Raw genomic sequence first — 16,987 nt, 5'->3', positions numbered from 1 at the left:
GGGAGAGCGCTTTGGGACCCTTTGGTATGACAGACATTTGCTCTGTTTTTTTCTTATCTAATTTCTATGGAATGTTTTAAAACAATCTAAGAAAACCTGAAATGATAAGAACTAATAAGCAAGAAGACAGAAGCTCCAGAAACATCCCTTGCCTGCATTTCCTTCCATCCCTTCACACAGGTGTTAAAGAAAGCAATCCATATTTTGCCAGATTTCTTTGGCACACTTTTGGCTCAGTATTCCAGCTTGAAAAATGTGAAGGTGTGCTTAGTAAGGGGATGAAATGTCAGAGGATTATGCTCTCCATTCATTCAGGTAGGTGAGAATTCCACTGACATGTATGCCTTTGGCTTTAGGACACTGACCTATCTCTAGGAGCCACACAGTTAAACATCAGTACCTGTGTATATACACAGATGCAGACAGAGCGACAAGGTCACAGACAGCTGCATTAACACAGGTGCGTTGCTCTCCACCAAGCTGTATAAATGTGTCTGAAGATAAGAAAGGAATTCACGCCTTGTCTAATATAGTTCTTGGACTTCCTACATCAGAAAAGCACAATTTCAGGTTTTATTTAAAGTGTTGTTTAAGAGAAGTTAAAATGACATAAAAATCTTTGGGTTTCAGAATAAGAAGTTTATTTCAATATAATACAAGTTGCTAAGATTATCAATTTCCTATCTACAAAGTTCTTAAGCCTTTTTTCCTAGAATCTGGAGCAAAATTCCAAATCAGTTCCAGAATATCCCCAAGATACCTGCTCAAAAATAACTTTCTGTTGCTATTATCTGAACCAGACTGAAAACAATGACCAAGAGGTGAAGATGTACCTCAGTATCTGAAAACAAACAAACAAAGTCTTCAAAAAGCTGGCTAGGAAACAACGTTTGAGAATTAAGATGAGATGAAATTTCACTGGGGAGTTAACGGTCTGTACTGTATAAGGAGTCTGTGTCCTTGGCAGGGCATTTTCAGGATCTCCTTTGTGGGGAAGCAGGTTTAAAATAAATCCATTTTCCCAAAATAGTTGTGATTGAAAATGTTATTAGCCATAACAAATGTTAGTGCTGACAGGAGAATGGCCTGTTAGGGGCCTCTGGTGAAACAGTCAAGTGAAAGTCATATTTCACATTATTGCTAGCATTTTCCTGTGATTTACAGAATATTTGTGAAACATTACTTGCAAGGCATATGATTGATATTGAAAGAACAGCTAGTGTGTAGGGGGAATCTCTATTTCACAGAGACTGTTTGCATGAAATTTACAGTCCCATAAAGTGCTCCTCTGTCCTCAACAGAGATCTAGTTAAAAGAACTTTACAGTCTGAAACATCCCAAAATTGATTCTAAATTAACGTTTCCATATTTATGTTTAAGGTGCTGGTGGTGTAATGCTATCCTATTTTTATTATAAAGCTGCAGTAACCCCCCACTATTCAGAAATACCAGCACTAGCCTTTGGACGTGAGGATTTTAGTTATACAAAGGGCTTGCATATGAATCAACGGCAAAAAAAAAGAAGAGTTTGAAACGATGATCATGTGAGGCTTCTGAGAATACAGTGGTATCTGTCCCTGGCTGCTACAATAAGAGCATCTGCTGACATAGTAGCCTTTAGAGCCAGCATTGCAAAGTACCGGGAAAATGTATATGAATATTTTTATCATGACCATTTTATACAGGGGAACATACAGACACAGGGAAGTTAAATGACTTGCATGAGTTGTTTATCAGTGCTAGCATCAGCACATAACTCCTGTTTGTTGGCTTCAGACTCTGCTCTCAATAGTGCTGGGCTGCCACCCCAGTCCATTGGACCTAATAATCAAAACAAGGCTGGGTCAGGGCAGTGGTTTGTTCCTGCCAAGAAAAACACAAGTGATTTAGGGACTGGCTCTGGCAATTCAGCAGTTCTTTACATCCAGAGTGCTGCTAAATCATCAGATTGAGATCAAAAGGCAAACTGGTGCTGCGTCAGCCTCAGTCCAAGTGTGAGGTGCCAGGGACTTACGGGCTTGGACTCACGGAAGGACAAAGTGATAGTGATTTGGTGTTAGCTTTGCACCTTCAACATCAAGGTTGTGCCCAGCCTCAAACAAAACTTAGAGCCTCTGCTTCCCTAGCAGGTTTCACCCTCTCCTGGCAGACCTCAAATCCCCCACAGTCTTCCTCACACACAATGCACCATCCTCAGTGTACCCCAGTGCCTTCTACCCAGCCCCTATCAACCCACAGTGCCACTGGTCCCTCTCTCACCCACATGTCCTGCCACCCAGCCCCACTGTTAACCCAGTCAAAACTCCAAACCTAACTCTGCACTCTCCTCACCAAAACTCCAAACCTAACTCTGCACTCTCCTCACCCCCAGCCAGGCCCCGCACTGATCCCTACACCCACCCTGGCCCCTACCTCCCCTAATCCGCTGCAGTCTCAACATTTCCTACCCCAGAAACAACCATCCCACCAGGCCTGATCCAGCCCAACCGCGGGCCCAGTGGGCCCCCACAGTCCCAAACCCACCTTAGGCCCTACAGCCCCTCACGCACTCCCTGACCCCAGCGCCCACCCCCAGGTCTGTCTCCCTGGCCCAAATGCCTCCCTCAGGACCAACAACCCCCTCAGTCCCCACGTCCACCCTATCCTCCAGCCCCCCTGACTGCGATCCCCACTCCAGGCCCTACAACTCCCCTCATCCCGACCGCCCCAGGCCCTACACCCCCCACGCCCCCCCCACGCCGCAGCGCCCGCCTCAGCCCCTCACTCCCTCTCACCTTCCCCGAGGGGGCGGACTCCCATCAGAATAACTGACACCGCGGCCGAACCAATCGCGGCCCGCCTTTGACCCTCCGGCCCAATGGGTGGGCCGATTTCCCTCACCAGTGGGCGGGGCGGCCAGCCCGGGCCGGGTGCTAAGGGCGCGTCGCTAAGGAAGTAGGAGGCGGGAAGGTGAAGAGCCGGAGAGCGGGGCGGGGCGGGGTGGAAGCTCTTCCTTCCTATTGGCTGCGGAGGGGCGTGGGGGCGGAGCTTCCGGTGGCGAGAGCGGAAGCGGCGGTGGGGTGTGAGGAGGGAGGGCGCGGCGATGGGGGTCCGCGGGCTGGAGGCGGCGGTGGAGCTGGCGCCGGGGGAGGCCCGCGGTGCGGGGGCGAGCGAGCATGGGGGGGCCCGAGGATGGAGGGGGGGCCCCGAGGATGGAGGGGGGGCGGGCCCGCGGGCCCCCTGTGACAGGAGGGCCTGTGGGACCCCTGAGGGTGGGGGGGACACCGGGCCTGGGGGACCTCTGAGGGTGGGGGGGGCCGGGCCTGGGGGGACCCCTCAGGGTCGGGGGAGAAGGAGCCGTGGAGACACTTGTACCCTACCAGGTGTCTGGTAGTTTCTGGAGAGCAGGGCGGGACACGTCCCTTTTCCCCTGGAAGGGGGCAGCAGTCTCTGATGCCTCCCCTCGCCCGGGAGGTGTGAGGAGGGGGTCTCTGTCCCCGTAGTCATCTTCACACCGCTGGCTTTGCATCAGCGGAGAGCTCTGTGAGGCTGCAGGGACTGAAACTGCTGTCCTCCTCAGCACGCCCACACAGTGAAACTGGAACGAGGCAGTGTTCGTAACAGACTTAATAAATGAAGCTAATACCAGCTTCACCATTAGTTTTAAACTTTATTAACCAGGCAAGTTGCCGTAAGTTCTGATTCTGGTAGACTGGTGGACAAATATCTTAAATCTTGTGATTTGTTTCAGGAAGCGGTACAGAGAGGGGGCACGCAGATGGTCAGCCTGTGGTGATCCTTTTAGGTTGGGCAGGCTGCCAGGACAAATACCTGGCCAAATACAGCACAATCTACGGTCAGAAGGTGGGTAGCTTATTTATATTTTCATGATACTATTATACAACTCTCTGAGAAACTGCTTCTTTTCTCCATGTTGGTGAAATCACTCTAAAGCCGCTCTCAGTCTGAAGAGTCATTGGGATTGAGTGGCAAGTTCTCTTGTCATTGAAAGCTCCTTGTCTGACAGTGTGCAGGCAGCATTATCTAACAGTTGGTGATGTCATCTCTGTGCGTGCAGCTGAGACAAAAATAGTTCCTTGGAGACAGTTGCTGCTGTTTTGTGAATCGCTGGAATATTTTAAGGTTTTTAAAGTTATGAGATTATTCAGGATGACATGAACTGTGTAAACTTTCCAAACAGGTAAATGTAGGGGGAAAGATTATGCGTTTACTGCTTGCTAATAGGCCACAGCACAGACTTGGGGAGGCCAGGTTGACAAAACATGTCAACACCTGTCATTCCTTTGGCTTTTTCTTCCTCTGAAGATGATTCATCTAAATATTGTAATCCAAATTTATTTTATCCTGTCTGTGAAGCACACATCCTGTGGTAGTCATACCTGCTCACTAGGAAATCCTTGTGTTTGAAACAGAGAGGTCTGTCTGGCTGCTAGTTCCCTAAGTTACGTTTTCTTTTCTAATACTGTATTTTACTGGAATGACCCCAGCTTGTAGTATGGGGACCCAGTTAGACATTAGACTTTTTTTTTTTTTTTTTTTGTCACCATACAAGGATCTTATATTTATCCAAGTCTGTTTCAGCTATAGGTGGCAAAGTTTGTACATTAACAAGTTTATTTAACAATAAACTTGTTAATGTGTAATCCAGTGCAAGAGTCCTGAATTGGCTTGTTCTGGTGAAGAATTAATTACTAAGTGACTGTTATGACTGAGGTGCTGCTGAGCAGATGAGGAGCTCATTACATGGCAGCATGCCAACTTCTCTGAAAATACTCTTCTATCAGAAAGATGATAGGAATGGGAAAGGAGGGAAAGGGTTTTATTGATAGAAATGGGAAAGGAGGGAAAGGGTTTTATTAGCTCCCTAATAAGGAAGTGGCTGCAACCATTGCAAGATGGTACAGAAGACTTTGATTTAAGAACTTGATAGCCTCTTCTTTCTTGTTCACTACTTAGGGAGCTCTGGGCAGGAGGGTTGTGTTGGTGACTTTGCCTTGTGTTTGTCAGTGCGTTTAGGTGATAGAAAAGACCTAAGGTATTCATAAATACAGTTCCTTCTGCTCTGTTTAGAAACTCCTCCAGGATCCTGTTTCCCAGGCTGCACCTAAGTGTAAGGGTTTGGCTGTAATGGCAATTGTTTGGGCATTCTGAACCAGTGCTCTTCATTTGCACAGCTGGAGCATTTCAGAAAGGCTCATGAAAATCATGTCAGTGTTGATTGTGGGTGAGTCTTAGAGACCGCTGCAAACAAGTACTACCCAAGGACAGGAAGAAATTCCTCCTCCAACTCCTCCTTGCATTTATTTCAATGTCATGAACTAGATGTGTAGCAGAAAAGGTCCTTCTTACTAAAACGGCTTATACTGAAGGTTTGTGAATCAAGGAAATGGTTTTCTCTTCCTGGGTGAAGACTAAGACTCATAAAACTTGTGTGGCAATGTCCCCAGGGGCTGTGCCAGTTAGCACAAGATTTGAAAGGATCTCAAATGTCATCAAGTCCAGGCCTCTGCTACTGCAGAAACCTTTTCATAGTACTGTGTGCTGTTATGATTAATATAATCCTATTCATATTGGTGCCTCACTACTGACACTAAAGACCACCTTCTGGCCCTGTGGTTTCTGGTGGAAACCTGTTCTAAATTTTCACGTTCTTTGTACTGATGCTTCCTTACTCCTTGTAATTTACAGCACAGCCTAAATGTCTGTGGGGTCTCTTTCTGTTCTTAGGGGTGTACCGTCATCCGCTACACGGCTCCATGGAGGATGATATTCTTCTCTGAGACCTTTGGCATCAGATCCCTCCAGACCCCAGCCAAGAGACTCCTGGAGCTGCTCTTTGACTACAGTGTAGAAAACAGACCGGTTCTTTTTCATGTTTTTAGCAATGGTGGTGTCATGCTGTACCGTTACATCATTGAGGCGCTCCACACTCACAAGCCATTTAAGAACGTCAAAGTAGCAGGCACCGTTTTTGATAGTGCCCCTGGCAGAAGAAACTTGAGGGGAGGCCTTCGTGCCTTGGCAACTGTCTTGGTGTCCACAAATGTGCTGCTCAAGTATTTCCTCTTATTCACTTTTGCTACTACAGCTGTTGTACTGCGGATCTTGCTGTACCCATTGACCCGCTTCATCCACGAGAGCCATTACGATGCCCTGCTGAAAGCGCCCTCACGGTGGCCTGAGCTTTACCTCTATTCCCAAGCTGATGCCATCATCAAGGCCAGCGAAGTTAAGCACATGGCTGATGCCCGGCAGCAGCTTGGTGTCTCTGTGAAAGCTGTAGACTTCTCGGATTCAGCTCATGTCAGCCATATGCGAGCATATCCCACCTATTACAGCAACCTCTGTATGACTTTCCTGTCTGACTGTGTTGGGGGCTCACCTCGTTAGTGGTATAATGACCTCCAGTGTTTGCAGTGTTTGCCTCTGCTTTGCTCAGCTTGTATGGGAAATGTCACCCCCTTTGCCTTTGTGTCTTTGGAGGGAGGAAAGTAGAGACTTCTTAGCTTCCCCCTGCTGCCCCCCATATGGAAGTCTGAAAGCCTCTGGGCTGGCCTTTGGGCCAGCCACGTTATAGCAGAAAGTAAATGTGGATTAGTTTAAAGTACTGAAGGTAAAATCCTAGCATGGTTGACGTCGATGTACATTATCAAGGTGTGTCAGCCAAGAATTTCACACAGAGTGTTACCTCTTTCTTTCTGTCTCCTGTTCTCTGCTTTCCATGTTTAGTTGTCCCTGATGTCCAATGTGCGTGTTCTGTTGCCTTGTACTGATTTTACAATATAGCTCTTTCACGTCTGCTGTTTTTTTCCTCTCCGCCATTTCTTTTATGTTGCAGTGAGCAAACAGAAGCAGCTCTGCAGGACTTTTCTCTTGGTGTATCCCAGATCTTGTTATACTCCTTGCTGGAGATCAGGCCCAGAAATCAAGTGTAAGACCTGGAAAAAGTGTATATAGGGCAGTATGAGCAGACTGTCATCTGATTCCTTTAAGTAGCTGAGATAGAGCAAGCAGTCAAAGCTCTGATCCTTGGTGGGAGCTCAAATATTTGTGATAACTTCTGTGTTCTTCAACCAAAAGAGTTAAGTTAACCTTTTTGAATGTGTCTTGTTTTGTTTCTCTTCCCTCCAGTCTATTGTGTGTTCTCCCGAGCAGTTTTGCTTTCCTGGAGAATTGCTCATATATTACTGTGTGTCTTTGAGCAGCCTGTATTGTGCATCTGGAAATACAGGGAAACTGGCACAGCTGTAACCCAAAAGACCTCGGAAACAGAAAGGTGCAACTGCAGAGAAAAATGAAACTGTCTCTTGGAGCTATGATTCATACTGGATGTTTCTTAAATCACTTCCAGCCCACAAATGACCATGAAATTCAATGTTTTTCCCCCAGTGTTCTCTTCAGATGATCAGTCTTTGCTGCTTGTGCAGCGCATACTAGTAATACAAGAAACTAATTCCTTCCACCTAGTGAAAAAGTAGTTTATTGCACTGCGTGTCAGCCATGTTTGGTTTTGGGTTTTGTTGTTTATTTGGGGGAGAAGTTGGGGTAAAGACAGAGGCGAGCTTGCAAATATGTTTATGTTGTGTCACAGTATTGCAAGCTTCTTAGTAATGTGGTGGACAGTATTAACCAGCGTCAAATTCCCAGCCAAAGATTGCTGGGAACAGGCTCTGGAGGGCTGTGATATGGGCCTGTTTGAACAGAGGACTGCCCTTGAGAAGTAAGAACATAAAAAACACGAGGATTTTTACAGATGTTTGCTGCCTCTGGTCTGCTGTGCTTGTCCTGCCCATCCTTGGGGTGCTGTCATCCACAGTGACAAATCATTTGCTGTTCTGAATTGAAACGGAGAGAGGGAGGTCTCATGGGAAGCACTAAAATAATTCGTAAGTATAAAACAAGAACCATAACACCTCACGGTGGAAGCACAGGGTGAGTTGTGGTCAGTGGCTGGCACAAATGTTTTAGCAGGCTAATGTGACAAAGCTTACTTAAAGCAAAGAGTAACCCCATGTTGGGCATAGTTTTAAAGGGTGGACTGGGGTGTATAGGGTAGGTGAGAATTAATGGGAAAAGAGCTGATGGCCTGGTTTGTCTTCAGTTTTTTTTTTTAAAGTGAAAACTGGCTCCAGGCACAGGAGCACTTGTTTCTTGGGGTCCAGTGTTCTGTAGGTGTGATCCCAGTTTGAGCTTCCAGTGTGAAGGTAAGCTGAGGGCTACACTGCAGTAAGATAGCCTTCAGCCTGCTGCTTTTCATGAAGAAATTCTTGTTCCTAGGGTTTGGACCTATAAAATCCAGTCATGGTTCCCTATCCCCAGAAAGCCCATCAGAGATCTCTTAGCTTTTTAAAGCAGGCCCCTGGTTTGTGCTGTCGGTGCTGTAACTCCCGAGCTGTGATCTGTTTGCCTGCCTTCCCGGAGAGATGGGCTGTCTTCTGAGCATCCAGCCTGTTTGTGGCACTGAAAACTCTTAGGGAGCAGAGGTGATAAAGGTTATTTAACTAGTGCTTGCTCTCATGCTGGTTTCTACAGGTTCAGTATTTACAGAACAGTTAAACACTCCATAATATACGCTTCTGAATTAATACAGTTGTGCTGAGCTGGGAATCTGCCGTTCCTGTTTATTGCTGTGGGCGTTGGATTTCTGTTTAAAGACTCGGGCTGTTGCGGAGCATGGCTGGCAGGAGATGGAGCTAAACCTTCTGTCCCCGTGCGATGGGATGGTGAAGCTCCCTCTGGAAAGACCCTCACATGTCCGCTACACCTTCCATCCCCACCTTCAGCTCCCCACCACGGGATTGCTGTTCCCTCAACTCTGTCCAGCTCTGCTCCACCCCGCCGCTTTACGGGATGGCAGGGAGGGAGCAGGTGCTGCCTGCTGGCGCTCCGCAGTCGGAGGTGCCCTGGGCTTCGAAAATGGAAACCTGCTCACAGGCATTTCCAGGGCTGCAAAACTGACTTGAAATCCAGAGCTCATTTGTGTACACACCTCTCTAAGGGCAGGGGGATCTCAAGGAAGCCTGTGGTTTACAGAGGAAGTCATCAGTGCCAATCTTGTGGGCGAGTTCCGTTTTCTGTGCCCCAGCAAGTTTTAATTATGATTATGAGCAGTGTGTTAAATGTATTGTGTGATATATTGCCGCCTTCTTTCCTGTACAGCACGTATACTCACCCCTCCACCTCCTTCTGCCTTCTTTATTTCTGTTGCTTGTTATTTGAAACAGAAGGTTAATAACTTGGAGCCCGAAGGCACACGGCCAAGAACTGATCCAAGCACTACTGGATTTAAAAAACCCTAGCCTCAAACCCTTAATCCTTGCTAAACTGTCACAGTTTGGTGCAGCCTGTGTTCCTAAAGAGCTTCAGCCTGAACGCTGAAGGCCAAAGGCTGGGATATCGTGGCAAATCCAAGTAAATCTCTGAGATAAGCCGTGGGAGGGGTATTGCAGATCTGTGCTTTGGGAGGAAAAATGCAGTGTCCTTGGGCTTGCCTTTGGGTTCGGAGCGGGACGTGGCACCGACAGTCTCATTTCCCTGCAGCACAGACGGTGGAGCAGTGTGGGCGAATCACCAGCGATGGTGGGAGAGGAGGATGCCCAGGGGCCAGCTGCTGCTGTTGGGCGTTTCCCAGCCAGGTGCATTTTGCAAGAGCACAAACGAACCTTTCCTCAGCAACAAAAGCTGTTTGTGAGTGTTTCCCATGAGGGAGCTGTCTGCTGGCTCACTCCCCTGTGCTGCCTTCTCTCCCCAGGCAGCGGTGGTGTTACGGGAAGGTTTTGAAAAAGAAAAAAAGCTACTTAGTGGTCAGAGCGGTTGTGTGCCTGCGCTGGAGGGTGCTGAGCTGCTGCTGCCGGGCCGTGGGAGGGTGCCCCGCAGCACTGGGGGAGGGACCTGGGCAGAGCAGGGCCGTGGTCCAGCACAGCCAGGGGTCACGTTTCGGAGCTGGGGCGGCACCTTACAGCACCGGTAATTCCAGCCAGGACCCTGGGTGAAGACTGACCTGTGCCCACACCTAGTAAGAGTGTTTTAAAACAAGTCAGCTGTTGTCTTTTGTGTGCTGGGGCAGCAGGTTGTGTGCGGGCTGAGGTCCTACCTTTGTACGCGTGGGGACGTGGCAGGTGTACGTACATCACCGCCCCGTGGGGTGATGGAGGGAGCCGGCGAGGGCCTCTCGGAGCAGGGCTCCACGAGGTGGCAGCAGGCCCCTCTTCCCTGCATGGAGAGCCTTCTGGTTCGGGAGAGGAGCACAGCAGGTCCTGGAGAAGACCCCCAACGGCGCGGCTCAGCCCAGCGCTTCTGCGTGCCTGAGAGCATCCCCCGCTAAACGTCCCCTCTCGAGGCAAGGAAAGAGACCAGCGAGAACGGACTCCGACGACAAGAAGCAGAGACCGTGAGTTAATACGGAACCGCATCCAGCCCTAGAGCTCTCTGCCCCTGCAAGTTGTACTAGATCCTATTTCTCAGCTTTAACTGAATGTTAAAACCAAAAGCCCAACGTCATGAATAGCTTTACTGCCTTCCCAGCATCAGCAGGCCAGGTTGCACCACTTCCCTCTCCGTCACCCAGAGAGGGCTAGCTATTTTTAAGCAAATCTGTGCCATATTGTGGTTAGACAGACCCTGGTCCAACTTCTAGAACCCCCCAAAACTGGGACTGTGGAGCTCCCTTGTGTTCCCTGCAGCCCCCGGGCCTGGGGAGGGAGCTGGGCTTAGTGCTGCCCTCCGGAAAGGCTGGCAGGACCCCCTAGCACACAGGCCTGGGGGCTTGGGGGGCACTTAGGAAACAGGACGGCACAAATGGGGGTCACAGCCACTGACACCTTCCCCCCCGCCCTGCACCCTACCAGCATGCCCTATGCACGGCTCCTGCATCCAGTCTGGGGCACAGGTGAAGGAGGCAGGGGCTCACCCACCGGGCAGCTGCTTGCTCTGCCTGCCTGGCATCCCTCCATCCCCTGGCCTTTGAACTTGAGCCCCCATCCCCTTGTCTCTGCATCCTCACATGGCTGCAAGCCCACGCCAGTACTGCTGGCTGGAGATGGGCTGCAAGAGAAGGGCTGGGGTGGGCAGAGGCACGGCATCCTTCGGTCACCCTCCCAAACCCATGGGGGCTGGGGCAGGGAGAGCTTGGGCAGCCCCCGCCCTCCCCGGGTGATGAATGAGCTGACAATAGGGTATTGATAAGGAATTAACCTTGAGCCCTTCTTGCTTCAGTGTCAATAGAGCAGGAGCCAAGTACACACGTTTCATTGGAAATCTGTGTTTGGCCTCCGCTGCCTCTGCGCCCGGCGACGTGCTGGAGAGATGAGAGGGGGATGTGAGTTGCCCTGCTGCCCTCCCGCTGGCCGGGACCCGCCTCAGTGGGTCCCCCTCGGCACCCCCAGCCCGGTGCTGCTGGGGCTGACCATGGGCACCCAGCCCTATGGAGCTGTGGCAGCCTCTGTGCCCCCCAGCTGGCATGTGGGGGGCTGGATACCAGGGCCCCCTGCTCCCCCAAAGGGCCTGTGCCCATCCTGCTCTGGCCTCCACTCTGAGCAGTTTGTTTAATTAAGTGTTTTGCCTAATGGGATTGCCTCATTTCCATAACAAACTGGCAGGCTGTCATTAGGTGGGCTCCCTCATTCATTACTGTTAATTAGATATGGATCCCCCAGAAGGCGGCGCGGGGTGATGAACGAGGCCCCTGACACACGCTATTACACATTAGCATTTTCTCAATACATCCGATACATCATGGTCCTCCGCTTCCTAAAGATATTTTAAATAAAATATTAGCAGCCTGCTGCGGGGTGGGTGGAGGGGAAGGGAGGGAGGGTTCCTGCCCCTCACCCTGGCCTCAGGCCTCCTCCGCTGGGCTGAAAGCAGGCTGGAGAATGGCTGAGATGCTCTATTGCATCCAGCCAAAAGGGTGGCCAAATCCACCCCTCTCCCCATCCTTGCCACTGTAGATGGAAAGAGGTCACTAACACCCCTGCTGCCCGCTCCCCAGCCTGAGGACCCCCCTTGCCCCATCCCTGGGGGATGCTGCCATGGGGAGGGGTTTGAAAACACCCCATTGACCCGTCTGCAAAATGTTTGTAAACCAAAAGTGTCGGCGCCAGCCCTGTGGTGGGGGGAACCTGACCTCTACCCGCCCCTGCCCTAGCAGCTTCCCATCCACGTGGTGGGGGGTAACCCTATACCATGCCGGTGGCCCCTAATGCAGGATGTATAGATCTGTTGGGGCTGGCCGCCTCCTGCCCCCGACTAATGCAGCTGATGAGACTTCCTTATGGGGGTGTCCCCTGACGTGTGCCCTTTGCCCTGCACTCCTGGCTCTGTGGGGGACACACACACACACACAAGTTGGGGGGACCCCATCTGTGATGGAGCAGAGATGTATCCTTGCAGGGGATGCCGGGGCAGGACCCCTGCAGACCCCCCAGCACCTCCCCCATCCCAAGTAGGACTGTGGCTCCCCTTTGGGACATGACCTGCACCCAGGGGCTGTGGCATGTGTAGGGGGGTGGCTCCCCTGCTGCCTCTGACCTGCCAAAAAGGGACACACAGAAAGGCGGAAAGCGCCTGAGAAGATTTATACTTGTTTAATTAATGTCAAATGTAGTTTACAAACGGGAGTGACAAGTACCTCTTTGTATAATATACACCGACACACAATCATCGACACACTGGAATATCGCTTTGTGCAACTGGGATTCTTTGGGCAAAGATAGGTAACTCCGATATTTCAAAAAAAATGTTGTTTTTTTTTTAAAAAAATCATTTAAACTCATTGCAGAAGAGGGGAAGTGGCGGATGCCTGCTACAAACCGGGATGCCTCTCTCCCCAGCCTTCCCCCCTGCAGACCCCCCCTTGAAAACAGGGGATGGCTTTACAATTAAAAACAAAAAATAAACAGAAAATAAACCCCCAAAACAAAGAACCAATGACTAGTTACATATGGTTTTACACATACGTACATAGAGCACACGGCTGGTCCACAACACCTGCCAGAAAGCCTGGCTCCCTCCCAGGGCCTGTTTCCAAGGGCAGGCTGGGGTGTCCTGCCCTCTCCCCCTTTCCTGGCTGCCTCTCACCCCCACCCCCACCCCCCCACCCCCCTTCCTGCACCCTCTCCAAATCCATCTCAGAGACCCCAGCGCTGGCACTCAGGCACCACGACTCTGGCTGGGTGGCACTCGCAGCCCAGCTATGCCCCCAGTTTTTCCCCCTTTACAGATCCAGACCCAAGTTCTATGTGCCTGCCCTTCCCTTGCCCAAGTGCTACCCAGCAGCGACAGCCCCCTGCTGCAGCCCCTTCCCCTGCCCACAGCCTCCCCGGGGAGGCAGGACCCTCCTGGGGTGCCCCAGCTTCCTCTGGTCCCCAGCGGCTCTGCAGGGATGTGTCCCCGAGCAGGGGAGGCTGCAGCTCTGGTCTCAGAGGCCACCACGGCTGTGATGAGCTTGGAGACCCAGGAAAATCTCAGTTAGGAATTGTCACCTTTTGATGAGATGCTTATAAAATAAAAACCACATCTCCTTCAGTTTGGGGTTTTTTTTTTTTTTTTGGGTGCAGTGGGATCATTCTGAAATCACTCAGGAGATGCCAAGGACAGCAGCTGTTGTCTGCAAAACAGAACCAAGCTCAGGGCAGAGAAGCAGTGATGGGATGGGACCATCACTCCGCAGGCATCCTGCCTCCCCAGCCCTTCCCTCGCCAGAGCACCCCAGCGATGCTGGGGTCCCAGCTCCAAACCCCTCACCCACTGCTGTTTCCAGACTGTCTTAAAATGCCCCAGCCACGCTGTTCTGCCAGGTGGGATCTGCTTGGAAAGACCTTGCAGGAGCAGGGGAGATGAGCTTCCCCACCTCCCTGTCTTCTGGCTTCGGGAGGCTGGCACCCCACGACTGCCTGGGGAGCTGGGGCAGGGCCGCACAGCACGGGACTGAGAGAAGTCAGCACATGGGGCACGCATTCACCTTGGGAAACGGTTCAGCATCTGTTTCTTAGGTCCTGAAAGTAAAAGAAAAAACAACAAAAAAACAGGCCAGATGGCAGCTTTGGTTAAGGCTGAGGATACGGGAGACAGGGACAAGCATGAGGGACTGCGTGGAAGAAGCTGGGGCTGCAGGGACCCACTGGCTCTGGCTGGAGGCATCGCTGCTGGCCGCGGCCTGCCGGCGAGCCCCGTGGTGGCCACGGCCATGAGGCAGGGCTGGCCTGGCTCTGCCCCGCTGCCGAACCCGCTTCTGGAAAAGGCCGGCTCCGGGAGCGCGGGGCTGGGCTGGCTCTACTGGGCAGAGTGGGGCTCGCTGCACAGCGCAACCCGCCGAGCCTCTCTGGGCAAAGCCACCAGCAGGGCCACCCTGTCCCCTGCCATCTGTCCCCATGCCCGCTGCTTCCCCACCCCCTGCCTCGGCAGCAGGCACTGGGAGCAGCTCAGGCACCCACGGCCAGCAAACGCTACCGGAGGGGAGGAAAGCAAAGCCCGGCAGGGGCAGGGGCTACAGAGGAGGCACGAGGGGGTCAGCCGGACCCTCCGGACCCTCGAGCAGGCACTCCTGGCCCAGGGGAGGGCAGCGCTCTGGTGGGCTGCATCCCTCCAGCTCTGCACCGTTTGCCCCTTCCCCAGCTGGGAAAGGCAAAGGGGGCTGAGCCAGATCCCCCCGCCCTGCCCGGTCCCCTGGCGAGGAGTTAAAAGCCGTGTCTTTCCGGGGATAACGATTCTATTATAAATAGCCCCATTAGCTACAACTAATGACAAAAATCCACCTCCTCTACTCCCCATAAGTTCTGTAAGTTATGGGCAATGCTACAGCCATTACTAAAAGCTGTTAACTTCATATCTGAATGAGGAAATATACACCACAGAACATTAAACCATTTATATTATATATATGTATATATATACTTTTTTTAAACTAATGACTTTAATGCCAAAACTTTGCTGAACCAAGAAAAATATGGGTTTAATGTTCTCTGCTCATTTTTTTTCTTTAAAAAAAATACAACCCAAAAAAAAGAAAGGGAAACTTATTAGTATGTAATGTTTGAGTCTATCCCATTTATACACAACATTGTAAACATATATAATCTATATTACATGTGCTTCATTTCTGCCTGGGTGTGTTTTTTTTTTCTTTAAACCTTTTTTTATCACTAGAACACCACAAAAAACCAAAACAGAACCAAACCAAAACCCAAACCAAAACAAATAAAAACAAAACAAAAAACCTGAACAAAGAACACAAGTTACAGGTTATTTAACATCTTTCTCTCAAGGGTCCCTTCCCCAGTCTCCTGGGGGCAGTGGTCAACAACACAGTCCAAAGGAGGGCTCACGAGCCATCCCCGATGCAAAGCCAGCTCCAGGGAACAGGTGGATGGGGAATACTGGTTTTAAAAAAGGGGGCTTCACAACAAAGGGTTTGGTTTTGCCCGCTGCAGATGCTGAAGGAGGTCTCAACATGCGGGACCTGGGAGCCAAGGCTCCCCACTGCTCCTGTATCCTCGAGTCCATGTCTGGAGTCTCTGGTTTGTTTTTTCTTTAAGTTTTAAAACGTCTTTTTTTTGTTGCTGTCGTTCTCCCCCTTGGTGTGATGAGCTGAGCTGAGTAGCTGGGTCCCACCCTCCTGCTGGGTCCTTCATAAGTAGATGCGCCGAAGGTCTCCGGGAGACGTGATGGTGTTACACTGGGGACAGAGCTTCTTGGCACCCTGCAACCGGCAGATGAGATGAACAACGTGAGAAGGACAACCTGCGTGACCTTGCCCTTGGCCTGGGATCTCAGGGGGAGCAGCACAGGAGCAGGGGCACCAAGGCCACCCCCTTCCCCTCCAGGCAGGGCCATGCCCTCCCAACAGTGGGCACAAGCTGTGAGAAGGGGAGGTGCCATCACCTTTCTTGCCTTCCCTGCAGCCCTTCGTCCCACTCCAGTCCCAGGCACAAGGCAGCTGGGCAGGCAGGAGCTCTGCAGGATGCTGAAACCCAGAGCCAAGGTGTCACCAAACTCAGCAGCTCCGGAGAGAGGGGTCTCTACAGACAGACTGGCCCAAGCACCCCCCCCATCCCTGCTGTCACTGCTGGCTGCCAGGGAGATCTGCTGCTCCTTTCTGCTTCCCTTGCTCACCTGCAGCCCTCGATGAGCCAGTTCAGGTCACTGAGCAGGCAGAAAACCAGCCCAGCTGGAACAAGTGCAGCTTTTAGTAGCTGGGGTGACTGAACTGGTTCATGGTGGGGATGGACCATCCCTTTCAGGGCGGCACACTGGGGGACTGCCTCAGCAATCCTGCAAAGGCCCCAGAGCTGCTGGCATGAAGGAAGCCCCCACCGCCCACCCCGAGCTTGCAGAGATGCTGCAGAGACAAGTCCGTTCTGCCAAGGTGAGTTGAAACCAGCAAACTGCAACGTGAGCTGGGGCGAGGTAACAGGCGGCCGACATGAACGCTACATGAAATAAAACAAGGGCTGATGTGCCATCTGTCACTGGGCCTGACAGCAAGAGGGTGTTAATAAGCCTCAGAATCGGGGTCAATCTAAGCTGGTCATCATTAGATTGGCAGTTGTGACAGACAGTTGATGGGAAAAATGACAGAAAGTTGGCTCTGCTGTGAGGCAGCCTCCTGTCTACAGCACCAGCAGTGCAGGAAACTGGGGTGCCCAAGCTTTCAACACTGACCCCAGCCTCGACACAACCTCCTGCCACACAGAACTGAGCACCCCAAGTTGTGCTCACTGCTGTCACAGGCCCTTCCAGCAGCTAATGCCCAGTGCTCGGTGTGACAAGTGAGACGACAGGGACGCAACATGCCGTGTGAGCACCTGCTGGCTTGCACAGGGCTTGCACGCAGAACTGAAGCCATTTGGTCCAGTGCTGCGGCTGCTCTCCCTTAGCAGGGCTTGTTTCAGTACCTGCAGCAGTGAGCACTGCAGCTTGCAGGATTGCAGGATGTGGACTGAGTGGCAGGGCAGGACTGTGACGTGCCACACTGCTTTGGTTACTGCTA

At 51.3% G+C, this 16,987-nt stretch overlaps 2 protein-coding genes across 14 annotated transcripts in view; one reads left to right on the top strand and one right to left on the bottom strand.

The window, feature by feature from the left end:
• The first annotated feature begins 3,040 nt into the window (after positions 1-3,040).
• Positions 3,041-7,462, top strand: TMEM53 (transmembrane protein 53). 3 transcript variants are annotated; one of them, XM_013300009.3, is made up of 3 exons: positions 3,041-3,059; positions 3,731-3,843; positions 5,728-7,462. In XM_013300009.3, exon 3 carries the CDS (start codon positions 5,764-5,766, stop codon positions 6,388-6,390), a length of 627 nt encoding a protein of 208 aa, XP_013155463.1. In that variant the 5' UTR covers positions 3,041-3,059; positions 3,731-3,843; positions 5,728-5,763; the 3' UTR covers positions 6,391-7,462. The 3 variants fall into 3 exon arrangements, with proteins under 3 accessions (XP_013155463.1, XP_055670886.1, XP_027644089.1); XM_055814911.1 differs by having other exon boundaries at positions 3,043-3,137; XM_027788288.2 differs by lacking the exon at positions 3,041-3,059 and adding an exon at positions 5,071-5,224.
• Positions 7,463-12,568: 5,106 nt separating this feature from the next.
• The window catches only part of RNF220 (ring finger protein 220), a 232,738-nt gene continuing 228,319 nt past the window's right edge, over positions 12,569-16,987 (bottom strand). For all 11 annotated transcript variants that reach the window (XM_055814906.1, XM_055814905.1, XM_055814900.1 and 8 more), the window contains one exon: positions 12,569-15,697. In XM_055814906.1, coding sequence (XP_055670881.1) covers positions 15,626-15,697 — 72 coding nt within the window. In that variant the 3' untranslated portion in view covers positions 12,569-15,625. The remainder of the gene's footprint in view (positions 15,698-16,987) is intronic.

This window comes from Falco peregrinus, chromosome 10 (genome assembly GCF_023634155.1).
Source record: "Falco peregrinus isolate bFalPer1 chromosome 10, bFalPer1.pri, whole genome shotgun sequence".
Lineage (NCBI taxonomy): Eukaryota > Metazoa > Chordata > Aves > Falconiformes > Falconidae > Falco > Falco peregrinus.
Note: the sequence above shows the minus strand (reverse complement) of the source record. Positions and strands in the feature narration are given on the sequence as shown.